We start from the raw sequence: 20,274 nt of genomic DNA on the forward strand, positions 1-20,274 counted from the left end.
CTGGTGATGTGAGGTTACTGCAGCCCCTGGCGACTGTGCACCTCCCACTCAGGCAAACCGCTGTCCTCTCTTGAGAAGCGCCCCTGGCGCACCCACGCAAAACGCTCCTCCGTGACAGGAAGCTGCGTTGGAGCAGTGATATCTAAAGGAATTGGGAAAGGGTGTCCTAATTGGCCATTATGAAACCAAACCCCCACCACACCCAACTGTTTTTATTTATTTATTTATTTTTTGTTAATTCGACCTCTTTTACAACTGATCAGGAGGTGTGCTGTCACAAAATTAACGGAATTGCATTAGACACGCCTGAGCACCACTGTCCCACTTTGCAGTTACCGACCCCATTCTGATTCACCAAATTAGGGCAGCAGTTTGTCTCTTTCCTTCTCTCTCTCTCTCTCTCTCTCTCTCTCCTTCTCTCTCTTCCGACCCTCCCCCTCTCCATCCCCTCTATTCCTCTTTCTGCACGCCCCTCTTTTTTTTGGTCATCGCTGAGGGATGAGTGGAATTTCTCATCTCTCTGAGATGGTAATTTTGTCCCCCCCCCCCTCTCTCTCTACACCTCTTTGGTGTCCCGCTGTTGTCGCTGGGCCAAGGGAATACTGCAAACACTTACTGACTCTCTCCCTCTCCCTCTCTCTCTCTCTCTCTCTCTCTCTCTCTCTCTCTCTCTCTCTCTCTCTCTTCTTCCCCTTTTCCAACTCCCCCTTTCTCTCACTAGCTCCCTGACTCTGAAGGACGGTCCAATCTGTTAGCCTTTGCGATGAGGCCTGGGCTAATGTCTTGGCTGTAAGCTGATTAGCTGGCCCAGAGCAGCTTTTTAGCCCCCGCAGCCTGTTTAGCGGTTAGCTGTTAGCGGTTAGCCATTAGCAGGCAGCCTCTGGCGGTAGTCCCTGGAGCAGAGGGAGGTGTCTAGAAGGGCTCTGTCCACATGCAGCCTCGCCGCTCTTCTCAGAGGGACCGACGCCGCTTCTGCAGTCGCTGCTGCCAGTGCCCGGACGGAGAGCAGCTCCCTCCTCCTCTCCTCTCTCTCTCTCTCTCTCAGCTCCCTCCCTCCCTCCCTCCCTCCCTCTCTCCGAGTGCAGCCTGTCCCAGGGCAGCCCTGACTGTCTGCGTGTGTGCCTGCATCACCTTGCAGTCGGTCTGCCCGTGGCGTGCGCACACCTCCCCATCTCTCTCTCCGTCTCTCCCCCTCTGTCTCTCTCCCTTTCCCCTGTCTGCGTTCGTCGGTTCCTTACCTGGCGGCCGCCAAAATGTATCGGAACCCGTGGATCTCGAATTACCTGAGCCATGTCAACTTCTGCGGGCAAGGTAAGAGAAGCTGGGACTGGGGCACCGGAATCGGGAGGACGGAGTGTCTGCAGTGTCTCTCTCTCTCTCTTTCTCGCTCTCTCTCTCTGTCTCTCTCTCTCTCTCTCTCTCCCCACTGCCCCCGTTTACAGCTGTCCTTGCGCTGCAGCCTCCAAGGACGTCGGGATGAGATAAGGGACACTTCTGCAGGAGGGGGCTATTTCGGGGGTCCGCTTCGTCTTTAGACTTTTTTAGGAGAGTTATGTGCATGTACATGCAGGCTGTGCTCTACACTCTTGCATACTTTCATAGGCTGCAGGCTGTGCTCTTGCATACTTTCATAGCTTGCTTGAGAGAGAGAGAGAGATACTTTGGTGTGTGTGCGTGTGCGTGCGTGCGCGCGCGCGACTATCTGTGAATGTGTCCACCTGCGAGTGTGACTGCGAGAGTGAGTTTGTTTGGTGTGTGTGCGAAAAAAGTGTGTGTAGAAAATGCTCCCATTATGTCTGTGTGTGGTTCTCATTCTCACTGTTGTCAGTAATGTTTCCCGAGTGTGGAATGCCGAGGCTTTGGCTCAGGCATGGTTGGGCTGCCTGGGAATCCACAACAGGTGTTACAGTGTTTCTGGTCCCCCTGGTACTGTACAACTCAAGTTCCCAGACCATTTATGAAGTGGGTCTGTTGGGGCAGATGGAGCTTTAGGATTTGGCTCGTCATTCCAAATTAAACTATGTCAAACTATGAACTAACTTCCATTCAAGCCTTTTTCAAGTGTAATAAATCAAGGTACTAATTTGCGAAAGTGCTTTGTTGGGGCGTTCAATGGTCATTAGCATTAGGGCTAATTGGCTTAGGGTACTGTCTTCTCCAGCCCTCTCTTGGTTGGGCTCTGGTGGCTCAGTCTCACCTTATTCGCTGTCCTCAGATTTCTGAACAACCCCTTAATCTCTCCACTACTGTAAGCCTCTCTTAGTCCATCCAGGGGTCACAGGCGCGTCAAGTGAAGTCTGAGCTGAGTGAAGCGGGGGGCCGGACAGGTGGGCTTCTGGGGGATGGAGGGAGGGGCGGATGGTGATGGATCCCGTAGTTAGGGAGTGACACATTTCCTTTTGGGCTCTCTATAATCTCCCTGGGGTGTGGAAGCGAGGTAATCCCATCTCCAACCCTACCCCCCCCCCCCACACTCCAAATCCGCCGTGCGCGTGTGTGCTTGTGCACGACTATGTAAGTGTGCGAGAGTGTGCGAGAGTGCCCCTCACCAAGCAGCCAGCATCAACCATCTCCGTCTCTCCAAGTGAAACAGGGTTCCGCTGTGTCTGTGCCGCCACCCTCGGTTAGCCTACTTTCAACATGACAGCCTCTCCTGCTTCCAGGGCCTGAACGAGCCTCCGCTGAATCATGAAGTCACATTTTCATCAGTATCGAGGCCATTTTACACTGCGGTGTCCCCCAACGTGCATGCGCGACGGCGCAAAGAACGCCCAAGCGCATTCTTTGCATGGAGCGTCCGTGCGGTCGGTGTAGATCGCAGCTTCAAAGCCTCAAAGCCAGTGGGACGTCTGTGATCTCTGTGCTGGTTTTACGCCTGTGTGTTTGGCATGACTAATGCGCTGAAGTGCCCCCGCCATGTGAAAAGTCCCTCTTAGACGACTAGAACGCCACTACACAGTTAAGAGTAAGATAACCGACAAATTGTGGCTTTCGGTCGCGCTGATGTTTTCGCGTCAAGTGGCTTTACTGTACGAGGCTATAGTTTTTCAGTGTGACATCCTAATCTCAATCAGGTTAGCGTTGAGTCACTGCAAAGGAATGGATTCACGTGGGGACACGTAATGTTATCGTGCGCTCCAATCCATCTCGATATCTGTTATTCTGTCAGCTGGCGATATGGCCGGGATGACACAAGACCTCCAGTCGTGTTTTCTCCCAGCCAGTCGTCCCAGCTGAAACAACACGCACTATAAACAAAACGGATCCAGGCTCACACCCTCCTCCACATAATCCTTCTTTCTTCCTCAAACAATGTTTCGCCCGAGCGGGGAGGGCTTGTAATGTCCATCCAAACATCCTTAATAAGGACTAACAGCTCTGGAATGGCAGTGGCGCGATGGGGTGTCACGTCACGTGCCCCCGAGGCGAACCTGGGAGGTGGGGCCGCCTCTCCGACAGCGGGCCCTCGATCAGAGAGAGAGAGAGAAGTGGAACCACATGTGTCTGTCAGAGAACGCCTCACTTTCCCCACCTGCGCCGCACCAGCCGCACGTGTGCGGCAACAACACGTCCATAACTCGGCGCCCATAACCCGGCGGTTCCGTCAAAAGTGACCTATTAAACGAACGCGTGTCCACCTCTGCTCCGCAATGACGAAAGAGGATTAATCGGAGGCGGTTGTGTTTCTGTACGCCGACGCCACGTTTTGTGGTCCTACCAGATTAGAACCGGCCGATCAGATAACGATAACGACGCCGGCTGTGATCACGCTGGGATCACGGGGGGGTCAACACCGCTCGCCTCGCGGGGATTCTGATGACAGGCTGCGTCTCAACACTTTGTATGTGTAAATGTGTAGCGACCCCCCCCCCCCCCCCCCCCCCCACAACCACTCTGGAAGACAGAGGAGGCACTGACTGAGAGAGATGTCTGTGCCAATGCTCCGGCACTGTCGACCTTGGCGATGTGTGATCGGACTGCAAAGCATCCGTCTGGCCTGAGACGCACGTTCTGCCCCTCCACACACATTTGTGTGTGTGTGCGTGCGTGCGTGCGCACAAGCTGTGAATGAACTCACCCGGTTCCTCCAATAGAGCAGGCTGACTCATTCAATGCCTTAAGGCTGTAAAGATCTCTCATTGTTCCACATGATTTCAATGACGCAGGTGGTTGTTTCCTATCAATGCATTTCCTCCATGTTCAAATCGACCCTATGCCAAGTCTAAAGGTCTTCCTGAAGGAGACGTTTCCTGGATGACCTTACGATGCTTTACTGAAACGTAGGCTACTGTAACCTCTGGTGTCTCCTGGCTGTGTTGGCTTAGCCGGATTGAACCACGTAGTGGGGGGACACTATTAAACAAAACTATATTGTTTCGTCTTTGTCTTCGCACAACATTCACCGCCAAAGCTAGCTGAGCAAGCACAATTACAACTTGCCCAAGTGCAAGCAATTCCAGAAAACTGCTCTCCATTTTCTCTCCTCAGGTTTGTTCAGCTAGCTGATGTTTAAAGAGACCGGCTCCTGGTTTGTTTACCTCAGCTCAGGGATTTTTAAAGAGCCCGCCTGTTCACGGTTTCGTCCTCCTCTGATGAAATCACGGTTTACATAGCCTAGTTAATTCACTCAAAACAGTTAATGGAAACGCACAAGATTCGCTTTTTTTATTTTTTTATTTTTAGCGAACTTTCAAAAGTTTGAAAGTTAGAATTACTTTTTATGGAAACATGGCTAGTGATAGTAGTCCTATGATGAGCATCTCTCCTCAGTGTGCGTCTCTAGCGCAGGTTGTGAGTTGCCGGTGGCGGCAAAATGGTCTCGAGCGCTGGTTGTGCGTTGCCGCTGGCGGCAAAATGGGCCTATAACTGGTATGTGTTGTGACTCACAAGCGTTCTTTTCCGCGCTGGTTGCTGGCGGCAGCAAAGTAGTAGCAGGGAAATGAATAAACCCATAAATGGAATGGTTGGAGGGACTGATGACGTTGTGCACTTATGCTACAGTCCCGCAGACTCACTGTGCACTGGCTTGCGTTGTATTGCTACAGATAAGCCTAGTTTCATGTAGGCTTTGGGTGATGCGGAGAACCAAGCAAAAACATGTGTTTTTATTCCATCTTCAAGTCTTTATTGTTGATTTATAACCTATAAGCCTAGGATAGCCTACTTTTTCTCCCCTTCCTAGGAACAAAGAGAAATAGTTTAGCCTTCCATCGTAGCCTAACACCAGCAGTTATTGGAAAATGTTCTCTCAGATGAAGAGGCATAGACTAGACCTTGTTTGTGGATGGAGTTTAGACAGTGTGATAGTATTTTAAACTTGTCTAGTCAAAAGATTTACCAAGATACGTTCAAAAGGTTGAGTCTGGTTTATTGTGGAAAACAATACGTGCGCAAGGACTTCCTGAACAACGCAAACAAAGGTGGTTTCATCAGAGAAGTGAGTTCATGGGTATTGCTGTGGCTTATATGCAATCAAAACAAAGGTACAGTGCTTCCAGGATGTGATTGGCTACTGCATTGTACATGAATGGCAGGCGTGGCCAAGAGTAAAGACATGTGAAAGGTCTGAATCAGGACGAGGAAGACGAAGGTGTGGCCCTTCTGACTTAAACAAAGAGATGAGGAAGAGCTAGGCAGAGTGTGTTTACAATTACAAAAGGGGGAGAGTTGAGGTGTTTTACAATTACAAAGGGGAGACTGAAACTAGGGTTTGCAGGGGGCTTGGGGGGAGGTGATGAATTACAAGGACAAAGGCTTAAGGTGTTTGGATGTAAATTCCTGGACAATCCCCCATTTGTGCCTGAACAGGTACACAAAAATAAAATATAAAATCCAAACACAGTGTAAACAGTCAGCTATGCTATACATGTGGAAAGGAAATAATCTCTCCACTAGGTGGAGCAAAAAAAAAAAAAATCTCTTTTTTTTTTTTTTTTTTTATTATTTTCTTTCAACGTGCAAAATCACGCACCAAAACCCCTTGCTTCAGAAATTTGACAGGAAACAAGATAAAAAAGATGACATGATTATATACTATTTATAGTCTAAGAGTGGACAACCATTCACCAAAAAACTTGATTTAACAAGGCAAAAAAAATAAATGGTTACCAGTGTAAGAAAGGCAAAAAACCTCTTGGTCAATTTAGAGGAAAAACCCAAACTTATTTATCAACTCATGTTTCAACCATTGTAACTCTTGTAAACAAATATGATATTTTTCAGATTATTTCAAAGTTCATTCATTCTTGTGAATAATCGCATGTGATGTCCTATGGAACATAGCTTCCATGTGTGCGTCTCTGAATGTTTAATGTAGGTTCCAGTGTGTGTGATTAGAGGTGCAATCATTTCTGTTGAGATTGTCCATGTTGTCATATTACAACCACAAGAAGGAGGTGACCGGCAAGGTCAGTCTCCGATTTTCTCATCAGAGGAGAGGAGAGTGTGGCGGTGGCTGTCAAGGTCACTCTTGTTCACAGTGTATCCAACAGTCATTTAGGTGACACTTCTCTTTTGGGCAATAGAATGTCATTTGGGGAATGCAAGGCGTCTTCTCTTCTAGATCGCAACTTCAATGTCGCGTTGTTTGAAATCAGTTATGTTCAATGTTAGTGTGTGTGTGTGTGTGGTGCATCTTGTGAGTTTCTCCATGTTGCCATCATAACGATCATGAGAAGGAGGTGACCAGTGTTAAAGAATTTCAACTCATCACCCATTGTTCACGCCAAGATAGGGTTTCTGTTTATCTTACTCTATTGATGTTCCTGTTTCCTCTGTTTAATTGTTTTACAATGTTTGTGGGAATCACACCTTAACTAAGTTCTCACTGCCATCTGTGTCTGCCAGAGCAGCTGGTCAAACCTCATGTCACGACACTGTCCCCTTAAAAGGGCTCCGCCTCCTCATTTGCGGGGCTCTCTGACTAGAATCCACTTCCTGTTGTGAGAGACCGCTTGCAAACGTATTGAGAATAAAGCTCTCGTCTTTGTTTTACCCAGATTGAATCGACCACTCGCGTGCTCTTATTCTTAATCCAAGCATTAAGGAAAAATAGCATCAACACCAGCAAGGTCATTTTTCCTCCGATTCCTCGTCAGAGGAGAGGACAGTTGTGGCAGCTCATAGCTTTGGCCTCTGAGCCCTCTGGTTCAGCTGCATCTTGATCTCCTGGTGTTGGCGATCCCCTGGTGGACCGTCCTCTGCTGCTTGAACCCGTCGGCAATGGCTTGCATGGATCCACGAAGTCCTCTCAGATCGCTGTCTGCGTGGTGAGTAGAACCTGGTACGGCCCGAGCCACCTCGGCGAGTTTCAGCTCCTTCGTCTGTGGTCGCGGACCAGGACCCAATCCCCAGGAGAGATGGGATGCAGGAAACCCCTCCTTAGCCTCAGGAAATGGCGGTCCTCACTCTGTTGGAGACATCTGTTAACATCCTCCGCCACCCCTGTTTTTGAAACATGATCTGGCCCGTGGGCTAGTTTGAAAGCATAATGAAAACATGAACGAGGTAGTACAGGTTTGTCATTAGGCCCTAGATACAGGTTAGTTTGGTGGTGGAATGTGCACTTATTCCTCCATTTCTTTTTCTCCGCAGGTGGAGCAGATGCTTGTAGGTCAGAAATGTCTGCCAGGGACAGTGGAGGAATCTTGTCAGGGTCTGTGGATGGTACAGAGAGCATAGAAAGCACAGGGGAGGAAGCAGAGACAGCCGCAGCTTTTGCAGCGAGCTCTCGGAGGGTGAGGAGGGAGTCCCTGTCCTGGTTCAGCAGGGTGAAGGTGCGGTGGGACTCCACACAGCCAGGGCGCCAGCAGCACGTACAGGCTCTTGAACTGAACCCGGTCCATCCCTGTACTGCTCCACGTAGGGCCGGCCCGGGTCGTGCTGCTGGAGGGCTCATCTCGGCGCTCCCGCTCCCCCAGCACAGGCTGATGAAGTGCTCCGTCTGTGGATCCACAGATGAGAGAGACAAACAGAGACAAAACAGAAGAGCAAAAGGAGAGTCCTCTGGTCTGGTCTCCCTGTTCCCTTCTTTGGTCAGGAACGGTTATTCAAAATCTGTTGGAGATTCTCAGAAATATGGTTAAGCGCAAGCTCCTGCTTTGGGGAAAAAATGTTGTTATTCAGTCAGGAAAACTTAAACAGGTTGTCTGTTCAAGTGTCATTTAGAGCCAGTCTGCAGTACCCCTACAGTGACATCAGGGGCAGTGTTTAGAATGACTTCAACACGCCCAGTCCCCAGTCATGATCGAGGCAAATGGATTTGGCTCTAGAATTTCTCTCGCGATTTTATGAAAATAAAATAACCATATTCTCGTCTCAACAAAACAACACCCCCTAAGGGTGAAAGCAAAAATTTCCTGAAGTCAGGATAAAAATTTGAGATGGGGCAAAGAAAATGACACTAAAATGAATTGGCTTCATTTACAATTAACTAATCAAAAAAAACTCCATCAAAGCTTCATTTGTATAGCTAAAATTTGTATATCTAAAACCTCCCTCTTCTGCATTTGAGGACAGAGTATTTGGGCACTGCTCCTGTTTCATACTTATCTGTCGCTCACAGTGAGTTGGTGACATGGCGTTGGCTTTGCATCTCACGAACCCCAGATTGCCCATCTGTAGGGAAACAGGCCGGTAACCTTCATCTCCACCTCCGGTCCTGTGCCCGTCTCCTGGTTCGGCATTCACCCATCACTCCCGGAACGACAGTTGTCTGTAAAAAAACACTCAGAAAGAACACTCAGGCCCGATGAATGTGCCTCAAACTATAAACATGAGATATTTAACATAACCATTTAAACATATATAATTGGGTTATGAGATGCTGCATTCAGATTAAGACACTGGCAACCCTTATCTATTCCCCCCACTATTATGCACAAACCTTATGTCTTAAGCTACATATCAGAAAGAGAGACAAAACAAACAATTAAACAGACAAACAGCAGGTCCCAAGCAGTCCCCAGGAAGGCATGATCCAGGCTCCTCAAAGACCTGCCGCCCAGGGTCCATAGCCCCTGAAAAATAAGACTCAAACACAGACTGGGTTCAATAGCAGAGGGGAGGCCTAAAGCCAACTCCTCAAAAAACACATCATCATTATATGAATGAAATTCATACAGTAGAATGCATAAAACGAACAGCTTATGGCCATTCATTTACTATTGAAACAAACTCCTGAATCAAACCCCTATTCAAAACCCTGTCAGACTTTTGAGTTCCCACCAATACCTAAAAGATCATCTCAGAAACATTAACAACAACTTAAAACTCAAAGGCTCTACATCTATTTCATCCTGTTTATTTACCTTAAAAATTATATATATATCTCTATCTTGGCTAGTTAAAATTTCCCTTGTGAGTTGTTCAAGGGAACTCCAGCAGGTGGCGCTCGACCCCAAATCGGAGGCTCTTCCCTTTCATTCAGCTTGCGGTAACTGTGACACTGTTCAATCCAGTGACCATATTGACCACAATGAAAACATGCCTCATTTTTCCCACTCTGTCTGTACCTGTGAACATGCTTAGACCTACTGCTACGTTGCCTATTCTCCCTTTGTCGCCGTCCCCGTTTTTGTTTCAGACCTGCACCTTTATTTTTAATGTCTAATTGTCTCAATTGAGCAGCCTGAAGTCTAGCGGCACCATCCTTGACCTTTTTCAAATTCCGTTGTTCAATGTAATGTCGGAGGCGTTCGGAATACCGGAAATGATCAACAACTTCCCCGAGAGAAGTTGATTCCCAGGTGTGGCATATCATCCTCACTTGGTCAGACAAAGAGGAGAGAGAGTTATTCATTAACTGTTGTTTCAAAATCTTTTTATAATCGGCGTTCGCTTTGTCCATGCCACTGTGTGACGCGAAGACTGATTCCAGTCTTTCCCAAAATTTCTCGAACTGCTCATCGGAATTTTGTTTACAATATGTGATACGGTCCCAATCCATCTTTTTAGGGAATCGAGTTTTGATTCTGTTCAACAGCGCAGCGTTTTGTGCAGTAAAATCGACATGAGAAAAAGGCAACGTTATATCAAACGGGTCTTTTACTTCGATCCATTTTAACCCAAGTACTTGTCGCATGATCATGGCGATTTCCTCGGCGTGAGGCTCATACATTTGAACTAAACTGTTAAAAAGATTCCCGAACTCGTTCATGTCTTTGGTTGGATCGGGCAAGGTTTTAGCTATATTACGCAGTTCATCAGAGCGCCAGGGTCTATAAACCGTAATCTCTGGAGTCCAGGCCGCATAACCAGCAGCATAATTTATTTGTGAAGGGCGAGGAACAGGGTTTGGGCAGCGTATCAGAGGCGCTTGTATTTGCAGTCCCTCCAGACTATCTCTAGCCATTTGCAGTTGTTCCAAATTAAACTTAGCCTCAGATATGGCTTTAGCCAATTCTTTCTTCCTGTCCTGCTTTTGCTCGGACGAATACCTCGTATTAAGGGGCGCTCTTAACTCGTATTGTAGAGGGGAGAGAGAAGGGGCGTGGCTAAATGCGGGAGCAGCAACAGCCTGGTTGGGTGCTATAGAATTAACAGGCTTTTCCCTTAACCTAATCATCTCAACCACCTCTAGCTGCTTAGAATCTTAGAATTTAACACTAAAATGTCAGATATGGATGTAAGAAATCGAAAATGCTTTAGCACAACAATCTCATCAGGCTAGACGTTTAATCCTGTGACATCCTCTAGCCATATGTTAGTAGCCGGGGTTACAGGGACACCTAGTGGTGATCCCAAAATGTTGCATGTATGACCCGGAAGTTGTCTTTGGCAGCGCGGGGAAATTTAAAGAAACAAATCCCTAAATAACCACGACGCAGCCTAAAACCCCAAAACAGCAATGAAAGGAAACCTTATGGTTAACTCACGGCGGGAAAGAATACAATTTCGAAAGAAACACACATTAAGACACATTAAATTCGCTTAGTACTCACCCAGTCAGCGAAGTCCTTTGTTCTCCTCTGGCTCAAGGCGGATCACCGCGAGAGCTGTTTTCCGGCGTCTCCTAGACAACCAGCTAGCCTACTGGAGAATTTTAACAGTGTAAAAAGTGTACAAAACAATACTTTACCTGGATCCATGGCGCGCGTAACAAACATACAATCAAGAGCCGAGGCTCAAACAGTAAACACATAAGACGAACAACCCCCCCGTGCACATACAAGAGAGAACGCAGCAGACTCACACGGGAACGCAAACAAAGAACGACCAAACGACGACCAAAAACGACTAATATACGACTTAACACACAAACATGAAACAAAGGCCCACGTTTACAACAAGCATGCCCGGCTGCACCAGCAACTTTGGTCCAGGCTAAACCTGACGTCTAGATCCTACCAAAATACTGTACAGCCACTTGGTCAAAGATAACGCTCGTTAGGTTTACCAAGTCACCCGGGAACAAAGGGACAAACGCTTCTACCAGAAACGCGGATTGCAAAACTCTCAATCACGCCCTGTAGCTACCATCTCGTTGGTAATCGTTCTTCAACGAACATCAACAATCACTTCGAAGCTAGTTGGCAATCGTGCTAACACGAACATCAACAAACGGGGCTTAAGCTAGTTGGTATCGTTCTGAAACGAACATCAACAATGAGGCTTAAGCTAGTTGGTATCGTTCTGGAAACGAAACATCAACCATGCTCGCCCTACCCTCGGTAGGACTAAATACCCACGCTGGGGTTCCTGTTTTCAACACTCCAGACCAACACAACTGAACCAAATCAAGGCAAATACAACTCAGAACCATCAGAGGGTTCGTTTAAACGTACCTGTGAGCCTCAAGAATCCAGTGGAAGAACTGAGGAAATAATCTCGGCGTGCGCTCTGGCGCAAGAGAGAAAATTGATTTTCCAACGCCCATATGGACCGACACGTCTGTCGATCAGTTCATCCACTGGAATCCCGAAGCAAAACGCAGGCAGTTATCCCATCCCCGTCGCCAACTGTGATAGTATTTTAAACTTGTCTAGTCAAAAGATTTACCAAGATACGTTCAAAAGGTTGAGTCTGGTTTATTGTGGAAAACAATACGTGCGCAAGGACTTCCTGAACAACGCAAACAAAGGTGGTTTCGTCAGAGAAGTGAGTTCATGGGTATTGCTGTGGCTTATATGCAATCAAAACAAAGGTACAGTGCTTCCAGGATGTGATTGGCTACTGCATTGTACATGAATGGCAGGCGTGGCCAAGAGTAAAGACATGTGAAAGGTCTGAATCAGGACGAGGAAGACGAAGGTGTGGCCCTTCTGACTTAAACAAAGAGATGAGGAAGAGCTAGGCAGAGTGTGTTTACAATTACAAAAGGGGGAGAGTTGAGGTGTTTTACAATTACAAAGGGGAGACTGAAACTAGGGTTTGCAGGGGGCTTGGGGGGAGGTGATGAATTACAAGGACAAAGGCTTAAGGTGTTTGGATGTAAATTCCTGGACAACAGCTAACATTATCTATCTTCATTAATTAGACTATTAATTAGACTTTTATCCACCGCTTTGACACAGCTAAAACAACGCGAACCAAATAGTCAATATAATGCAATACAATTGCATTGAATGAACAACAAAATGTTTCTTTTTCAAACTGCTTGCTGGTCGTTGGCTTTCGGCCTTCTGCTCCACTTTAAATTGGATTTTTAGCATCTATTTGCCAGGAGAAAACACGAGTTGTCGCGAGGTTGTTTCTACACGGTTCTGATGATCGCAAAGGAGACAAGCCAACTCATATAGCGGTCGTTCTATTACCGTTATACCTGAAGTTGGTGTTCTCGCCCAAAAACATTTAATTGAAAATGAAGGGACGTTGGACACTTTTTCATTGAAAGTGGGGGGACAATTGACTAGTTCGTCAATTTGAAGTCATAACTTCCTACTACAAGCCTAAAAGCACCTTTTTTCTCCTCTCTCTCTCTCTCTCTCTCTCTCTCACACACACACACACACTCACACACACACTCACTCTCTTTCTCTCTCTCTCTCTCTCTCTCTCTCTCTCTCTCTCTCTCTCTCTCTCTCTCACACATTCACTCTCTCTTTCTCTCTCTTTTCTCTTTCCAGGATTTGGGAGTGAGACGCCCATCAAGCTCGCCAACTCCAGAGTATTACCGAAGAGGGCTCTAAGGTACGGTAGGATAAGGCCGAAGGTTATCGGGCTGTTCACGTTACGTACTGTAGCAGCCATACATTGGTGTGGGGCTTAAAGCAGTAGTAAATGAAAAATCATGTTTAGTCCTGTTTTAAAGTTACTTATATACAATGGTTCAGATCAAAAAGTTGACAAAACTAGCACATAGTTGAGACTTTTGAGAAAGTCGGATAATTGCTCCATTATCATTGTATGACCTAAATGGTGGTAGAGCAATTATCAGACTTTCTCGTGCTAGTGCTAGTTTTGTCAACTTGAACCATGAACCATTGTATATGATCATAAGTAACCTTAAAACAGGGCTAAACATGATTTTCCCTTTATTACTCCTTTAAAGGCACTATTTGTGTTGGCGTAAAATTCCATAGAGTCAGGATCTGTGGAGCTGTATCTGTAAGTGTGTGTGTGTGTGTGTGTGTGTGTGTGTGTGTGTGTGTGTGTGTGTGTGTATGTACATAAATATATCTTGAAGCAATATGGCCAATATACCACGGGTTGTGCTGCGGTCATAGGCACGAGGCGCAGCCGAGTATACCACAACCCCCGAGTGAGTTATTGCTTTTATAACAGTTACATCACCGGGAAACATTTATGGGATAAGTACCTACTATTTCAGTGTCTTAATATCGATTTTAGTGAACACCAAGAAAGGTAGTTCCTAAAACTATCACGTTTGGAGTTTCAAAGCGACAAACAATGAGCCCTAGCAACCAAAACTAATACTCCTGACCAACCTAGCTAGCCATGAACAAAGTATAGCCTACCTTTGCTGTGCACCTGCGAGTTGCAAAAGTGGTGACGATAAACCAGAGTGGTAGGCTACAGGACGGATAGAACAACTCAAAATTGACATCGAATGTTTCCATTTTTCTTGAGGGGAAACCGTAACCAACAGACGGTTACGCAATGGAACTAACGATTTTTACAGGCAGCTTAATAATTGCCGCAGTAATATTTCATATAGAACGGTAAAGAGGCTTTGCCCATGGTATATCGTGGCATATACAACGGATCAGGTCGGAACAACCCGTTGTGTGTGTGTGTGTGTGTGTGTATATATATATATATATATGTGTGTATACACACACACACACACACTTGTATACATATACACACACCAGGTATATACACACACACCAAGGTTATAATAGTTTTGCTTTTTTCATTAGTTTTTATTTTTATATCGTTTTAACTTTTTGTTTTCAATTTCAGTTTAGTTTTGATTAGTTTTAAAGCAGGTTTGGTAGTTTAGTTTAGTTTTTATTTTTTGAAAATGCTTAGTTTTAGTTTAGTTTTTATTAGTTTCAGTATTAGTTTTAGTTTTTTTTTCTTCTGTGCTAGCCTGGTGAGACTATCCTGATCTCGTGAGCTCACGTTGTTTCACTCTGTGTGAAACAAACCATCTGGCGAACGTCAGGTTACTTCTGCACAGGAGCACAGCTAAATAAAATGGAGGATAGATTTCATATCCACACAAAATATTAGGCTTATGTATGAAATGAAAAAGACTAAAACTAAGGACATTTTCTCTATAATTTTAGTTTATTTTGGTTCGTTTTGTAAACACACAACACCGTTTTAGTTAGTTATCATTTTTATGTGAAGTTTAGTTTTTATTTTTATTTCAGTTAACTAAAATGTTTTTTCACACCTATTTTTAGTTTTTTAGTTAGTTTTCGTTAACTATAATAACCTTGACACACACACACATACACACACGTCTGATGCCTCGATCTGCACATGCGATACACACAGCGAATGAGAGGACACAGACACACCCGGCGGTGGCGTGCTGCGTTGTGTCAGGCAGCGACGGCGTCCAGGCGGGGTGAGCGGGCGGACGGGGAGGTCAGCTGTGTGGCGGGCGGACGGGGAGGTCATGCTGTGTGGCGGGCGGACGGGGAGGTCATGCTGTGTGGCGGTGCGGACGGGGAGGTCACGCTGTGTGGCGGGCGGACGGGGAGGTCAGCTGTGTGGCGCTGCGCGGAAGCCCCCCAGCTCAGCATTAGTGTGATTGCTCGGTGTCGACGCGCTCAAGTCTATGAGGAGAGTAGGGATTTTACTGCAAACCCACTGCTGATTTGTTGCAGTGTATGGATCAATAATCTAGAAAGAAATACCATCAAAATACCATCAGGCTTGTAGGGCTATGCTCACCATTCACTCATAGTGTGTAATGTTATTCTATAGCAAGATGGCTGCCTGGGACTTGTTAGTGACATATACACACTCACTGATCCTGTACATATACCAACATGTTATAGTTCAATGACTAAGAAACTGGAAATAAAGACTTATCGGAATACTTTAGATTACAGGGGTAGAAAAGTGTATACATGCAACATACAAAAGTGTATGTTTCTTTTGCCATTTAGGCTCTAGTGTTGTCCCCAGGAAACCTGGGTGTGTGCTGTTCTGAGGGAGGCGTTTGCCAAACCCAGAGAGGATGTTTTTGTAGCCCAGTGTCTTCTCTGGCATAGATAATATGCTGCCATATTTCATAACCCATAACTCATTTTGTGGTTGTGAAGTCCAGCCCTCTCTGTCATAAACAACCTCTGGATATCTTCAAGAATATTGTTTTGTCCCAGGATAATGCTTTGGTTTTCATACAGAGTTAAATTCTGCGTGACTGTGTGTGAATTCCCTTCAGACTGTGTGCCGAGAAAAACAAGGCCTTACCAAGCCTCGATGCTTAATTACAGCTTTAATTAGCCTACTTTAGATTAAAGGGAAAACTGTGATGTTTTAATGATTAGCCTGATTAGCTTGTTCTAGCTCCAAACCCGAATGACTGTTGGCCAATACTGTAGCCCCAGGCTCATTCCACTATTTGACCCACGCCCAAAATGACCTTGCGTCCAAAAGAACAACTTTCAATTTCTTGGGTGTCTGCCTAAACTCTACCGGTCCTCTTCTCAAACTCTGAAAATGAACCCGCTGAGAAGGGGCTCGCCGACCGAGCCAAATCTCATTCTGCTCCCTGAGACTGAAGCAGAGCTCAGTGGTGTCCCTTTGCTTCCCCACAGCTTCCAGAAAGAGTTCTCGTACGACCAGAAGGACGACCCGGCCAAGAACGCCAAGGATATAGATGTCAATCTCTTGACCAATCTCCCCAAAGGTGAGTCAGGGTTTTTAGTTTCTGCGCGCGAGCACATGACTCGGCTTGCCGTCACCTTTCCCAGGGTCTGGAAGCAGGGGAGGAGAGAGGAGCGGAGAGAGGAGGAGAGGGGAGGAGAGGAGTGGAGGGGAGTGAAGGAGAGAGGAGGGGAGGAGAGAGGAGTGGAGGGGAGTGGAGGGGAGTGAATGAGAGAGGAGGGGAGGAGAGAGGAGTGGGGGGGAGTGAAGGAGAGAGGAGGGGAGGAGAGAGGAGTGGAGGGGAGTGAAGGAGAGAGGAGGGGAGGAGAGAAGAGGGGAGAGAAGGAGAGAGGAGGGGAGGAGAGAGGAATGGAGGGGAGTGAAGGAGGAGAGGAGAGGAGTGGAGGGGAGTGAAGGAGAAAGGAGGGGAGGAGAGAGGAGAGGAGGGGAGTGAAGGAGAAAGGAGGGGAGGAGAGGAGAGAAGGGGAGCTCTGTTGCGCAACAGCGAGCTTATTAGCACAGCAGCTGGCATCGTTTTTGGCTGCCTCTCGTTTCTATCAAGCAGCTTCCTCTCCATCTCCAGACCTTCATTTATTTGATTCTGTAGGGTGAAAGTGATAGTGGAGGACTAACCAGTTATTTGGTTTTGCATGGCAACTTTTTGGCTTTGGTTTTAGAGGCCAAAACGAAGAGGGTATAGGAGAGGAGAAGTGTCACGTCAGACTGTTGAGATCCAACCCACTGACTAAGCTGATTCCACAGGGGAATTCAGCATATTGGGGAGTGGGGGTGTGATGAAAGCTCAGGTTCAGAGTGAGGACACCGGGTGTGTGTGTGTGTGTGTGTGTTTGTGAGAGAGTCTACGTAGGAGTATGCTGAGACAGAACGAAGGAACTTAAAACTGTCAGAGACGCCTTTTAAGGAGCATAAATCTTCAGTTCTTTTAGCATTTCAAAATGAACCCTCGCGTGCCGGAATTGTCTGTCGCTTGCCGTCTTGAGGACTTCCAGTGTCGTGTCCAGAGAGCTCCGCTCTGGTGGTGGTGGTGGTGGTGGGGGGGGGGGGTTAGCAGGCTCTGACCGAGCTGCTGTCTTCCGTGTCCCCAGTTCAACTCCACTAATGGATTGGACAGCGGAGACAGCATTCCGGCTCCCTCTGTTCCAATCAGCCTTTGCCGCTTGTTAATGTGCTTGTTAGTGACCTGTCCTGCAGTGATGGCAATTGACTGATGCTACTAAGTCTACTTTTTTCCTTATTTCAATTTGTGCCCTGATGGAAACTATTAACTGTTGCTGACTGCAGAGCTAGGTACGGATATTACAGTACCATCCCACTCATTATCCAACCATAATTCATTAAGGAAAGGGTGCCGAGTTCGCTGCTGACTCCAGATATGTGACGCCGTGTCGACAGGAACAGGGCGTCGAAATCGCCAGGTCTGCACGAAAACAACAACGACAACAGCAGCAGCAGCAGTAAACACCCGCACTGCTCTCAACTTCTCAGTACAGTGGGCCGGATGACTTTCGCCATCGCTGCTTCTCACGGTTGAGTGTGTGTGTTTATTCTGGCCAAACACTGAAATTCTCCCTCCCTGCAGTTTCAGAACTGAGGAAACGTTTCGAAGGCATCGGCTCGAGTTCCAGTGACTGGGAAATGAATCGGTGCGTAAGTTTATCTCCTGACGAAGGCGCATTTGGTATAACGATGATCACGATGACCAACCATGATAAGAGGTCTCAACATACAGTACATACTGTATGTCAAACCATGAATTCCTGATGATGTGGAGGGTGTGTGTGTGTGTGTGTGTGTGTGTGTGTGTGTGTGTGTGTGTGTGTGTGTGTGTGTGTGTGTGTGTGTGTTGTAGGAAGGAGCGCATTGCGCGGCGGCTGGAGGGCATCGACGGGGAGGCGCAGCCCGCCCTGCTGCCCGGCTGTGGCGGCCTGGTGACCAATCGGCTCCTGGAGGAGGACATGCCCCGCTACACGCGCGCCTCCGACCCCCGCGAGCCCTGCGCCGGTGAGATCCCCGGCCCACACACACACACACACACGGGGAGAGAGAGCTACTGTACCCCTCCACACAGACATTTGCCTCGCGACAGGCTGTATATATCAACATATAAAAAGCAGTTGGAAATAATAGCCTCTTTTGCCCCTCCCACCCCCCTACCCCCCCTACTCAGTCACCGTCCAGCGGTACAGCCGCGAGGACGCCGACAGCCCCGAGACGGCGCCCCCGCCCCGCCGCCGACCGACCGCCAGCCCCAGGCGCGCCGCCGCCCCGGCCCCAGACGGCGGCGGCCGGCTCCGAGCCCGCCTGCAGCTCCGTCTCCGACGGCGGCGGCAGTGGCGGCGGTGGTGCTGCCCCCGAGGCGGACTCCAAGGCCGAGCGCATCGCCCGCTACAAGGCGGAGCGGCGCCGGCAGCTGGCCGAGCGCTACGGCATTTCCCTGGACGCGGAGCCCGTCGATGCGGACTACTCCTCCTCCTCTCGCCACGCCGGGCACGGGCGCACGGGCTTGGACGGGAGGCGGGGGGGCGAGGCGGCGGCGGGGGAGGAGGGGAGGGGCCACGTTGGCCACCTCTCCTCCTACGCCGCCGCCGACCCCAGGGTGGGCCGCGCGGCCCCCAGCCCGAACCCGGCCACGGGCGCCCGCGTCTGGACTCGTTCGCGGAGCGGGAGAGGGCCATGAACCTGGAGAACCGCCGGCGGGCCCAGGAGAGGAGCGGCGAGCAAGCCCCTCCCCCTTCCTCCTCCTCCGCCACTGCCTACATGGATGTGACCTCCTCGTCCTCCTCCGCCGTGACGGGGGTGCCGCCCAGCTCGCCCAAGACTGGCCGGCGCTCCTCCCTGCCCCTCGCCCAAGCACGGGGGCGGGGCCATGCCCCCCGCCGACATGTTCATCGAGCAGCAGTCCCACAGCCTCCTCAGCAGACAGGGGTGAGCAGACACAGTGCATACCCTCCCTCTCTCTCTGTCTCTCTCTTGTCTCTCTCTCTGTCTCTCTCTCTGTCTCTCTCTCTGTCTCTCTCTCTGTCTCTCTCTCTCTCTCTATATATATATCTCTATCTCTCTCTCTCTCTGTCTCTCTCTCTCTCTCTCTATCTCTCTCTGTCTGTCTCTCTGTCTCTCTCTCTGTCTCTCTCTGTCTCTCTCTGTCTCTCTCTCTCTCTCTCTGTCTCTCTCTCTCTCTCTCTCTCTCTGTCTCTCTCTCTCTCTCTCTCTCTCTCTCTCTCTCTTTGTCTCTCTCTTAGAGAGTTCGTTTGTGTATCTCTGTGTAGTATATTAGACAGCCTGATGGTTTTGCCAGCAGTCGGTGTGCTCATCTCCAGTGTGTCTGACCCAGACGCTGGCTGAGTGGTCTGGGAGGGTTCCTCAGACTCCGACTGAGTGGTCTAGGAGGGTTCCTCAGACTCCGACTGAGTGGTCTAGGAGGGTTCCTCAGACTCCGACTGAGTGGTCTAGGAGGGTTCTTCAGACTCCGACTGAGTAGTCTAGGAGGGTTCCTCAGAGTCTGAGTGAGTGGTCTAGGAGGGTTCCTCAGACTCCGACTGAGTGGTCTAGGAGGGTTCTTCAGACTCCGACTGAGTAGTCTAGGAGGGTTCCTCAGAGTCTGAGTGAGTGGTCTAGGAGGGTTCCTCAGAGCCTGGCTGAGTGGTCTATGAGGGTTCCTCAGTCTGGCTGAGTGGTCTAGGAGGGTTCCTCAGTCTGGCTGAGTGGTCTAGGAGGGTTCCTCAGAACCTGGCTAAGTGGTCAAGGAAGGTTCCTCAGTCTGGCTGAGTGGTCTAGGAGGGTTCTTCAGTCTGGCTGAGTGGTCTAGGAGGGTTCCTCAGTCTGGCTGAGTGGTCTAGGAGGGTTCCTCAGAGCCTGGCTGAGTGGTCTAGGAGGGTTCCTCAGAGCCTGGCTGAGTGGTCTAGGAGGGTTCCTCAGTCTGGCTGAGTGGTCTAGGAGGGTTCCTCAGAGCCTGGCTGAGTGGTCTAGGAGGGTTCCTCAGAGCCTGGCTGAGTGGTCTAGGAGGGTTCCTCAGTCTGGCTGAGT

At 48.6% G+C, this 20,274-nt stretch overlaps 1 protein-coding gene across 1 annotated transcript in view; it reads left to right on the top strand.

Annotated features, from left to right (window-relative positions):
* Positions 1-1,253: 1,253 nt before the first annotated feature.
* Positions 1,254-20,274, top strand: part of LOC311322077 (supervillin-like) — a gene marked incomplete at both ends in the record, with an annotated part of 68,662 nt that continues 49,641 nt past the window's right edge. The window contains 8 exon segments of the mRNA XM_084454087.1: positions 1,254-1,311; positions 13,065-13,128; positions 16,182-16,273; positions 17,831-17,894; positions 18,101-18,252; positions 18,438-18,860; positions 18,863-19,089; positions 19,091-19,176. Of these exon segments, the coding sequence (XP_084310213.1) occupies positions 1,254-1,311; positions 13,065-13,128; positions 16,182-16,273; positions 17,831-17,894; positions 18,101-18,252; positions 18,438-18,860; positions 18,863-19,089; positions 19,091-19,176 (1,166 nt within the window).

This window comes from Borostomias antarcticus, assembly GCF_949987555.1.
Source record: "Borostomias antarcticus genome assembly, chromosome: 2".
Classification (NCBI taxonomy): Eukaryota; Metazoa; Chordata; class Actinopteri; order Stomiiformes; family Stomiidae; genus Borostomias; species Borostomias antarcticus.